At 31.0% G+C, this 1,675-nt stretch overlaps 1 protein-coding gene across 1 annotated transcript; it reads right to left on the bottom strand.

The window, feature by feature from the left end:
- Nucleotides 1-96: 96 nt before the first annotated feature.
- Nucleotides 97-898, bottom strand: LOC124893514. Its single transcript, XM_047404495.1, has 2 exons — nt 587-898; nt 97-348 (listed from the first exon to the last, which is right to left on the bottom strand). The coding sequence occupies exons 1-2, from the start codon at nt 896-898 to the stop codon at nt 97-99; spliced, it is 564 nt and encodes a 187-aa protein (XP_047260451.1).
- Nucleotides 899-1,675: the final 777 nt, after the last annotated feature.

Raw genomic sequence — 1,675 nt, 5'->3', positions numbered from 1 at the left:
CTCGTTCGGACTTTTCACAATTCTTCTTTGCAGGCCTTTCAGGGGGTTGCTTGTATTTTGGAGGCAGAACCACCTCAACCAAAATTTCATTTGGAATTATCCAGTCACTTTGTGTGGTAGAGGATAAACTGAAACATCATATGTTCTCAAGACTATTTTTGGCGTGTATAGATCAGAGCAATATGGTTCCTTCTTAAAATTCGTGCTATCAAGAACTGCACAAGTATGAACACACGGTATCTCATCCAACTGAAATGCATTGCAAGAACATTTCTTTTCCTTAAGACAAACAATAAAATGTTTCTCCTTGTCGTGGACTGTATAGATATATTCTGATGCAGGTATAACCTGAAATTATTAAACAAAAATAATTATTCAAAAAAAAATATTTGCAAAGTTATATCAGAAACAATTTGGCAAATGTATTTGACCATCTCAGCATATGTATTTTTCTGTCATTCATATGTATTTTTATTGCAGAATATAATTTATTTAATTTCTTATGTTTATATGAAAATATATCCATAAAACAAATGACAAAACTAATATATCTTTATTTAGTATAAATACCTAAATTTCATCATACCTTCATACATGTACTCTCCGTTTCATTCTGTTGTAGAATATCTTGAAATTTACCAATAAGATCTGTAAAAGTATACAACGCCTGTTGTCTATTTTCACGGTTCCATCTATCAAACATCACTCTAACTTCCTCTAGAAAATCATATATTGGTAGTTCTCTAGCCGATACTAGTGCAACATTAATTGATTCGGCAATGTTTGATGTCAACGTCCATCCCCTATGAACTGATGGATATGATCTAGCCCACTTATCGTATCCCGCCAAATTCAAGTAATTCTTCACTCTAACATCAACTGCCTCCACCTTCTCCATTAAACTGTGAAATTCAGTTTTTGAATATGATTTTTTCATTGTATAGAAGACATCGGATAATGCATCATGTGATTTTCTAAATTTTTTTTTTCACATTTCCCCATAAATGCCACATACATGTATAATGTGGTACATCATTATACACCTCACTTACAGCTTTTATGATGCTTGCATTATGATCAGAAACTACACACATTTCTCTTCTTTCACCATATGCTTCCTTTAGATTTTCAAAGAATCAAGTCCAAGAAGCATCATTTTTAGAATCAAGAACACCATAGGCCAAAGGAAATATATGTCCTGCATGTTCAAAAAATTCATATAAGCATACATCATTTTTGACAAATCAAATAATACACATTTATATTATTACTTCATACAACTGCTAAGATTCTAAACTTCCAGAGGATAACTAAAACTACTACATATGTATATTTTAAATACAATTTGCTTTCAACAATAATAACTGAATATCATTACATAAACAAAATATATATGTATATTATAAATACATACAGCTGGAAACATATTTGAAATCAAATATATTTATAATTAAATATCTTACCAGCTCTATCTATGGTACATGCAGCTACGAAAAATTCACTATACAATCCTCTTAGACGACTTGCATCAACAACTATGACAGGTCTGCAATGCGCGAATCCTTGAATGAAGGAAGTTAGTGCAATAAATATATATAAAACTCATTGTCTTCATTCTTTTTTCATTCTTATATGTGAACCGGGATAACTAGTGTTTAACACATGAATGTATGCA

Source organism: Capsicum annuum, unplaced genomic scaffold (assembly GCF_002878395.1).
Source record: "Capsicum annuum cultivar UCD-10X-F1 unplaced genomic scaffold, UCD10Xv1.1 ctg60752, whole genome shotgun sequence".
NCBI lineage: Eukaryota > Viridiplantae > Streptophyta > Magnoliopsida > Solanales > Solanaceae > Capsicum > Capsicum annuum.
Note: the sequence above shows the minus strand (reverse complement) of the source record. Positions and strands in the feature narration are given on the sequence as shown.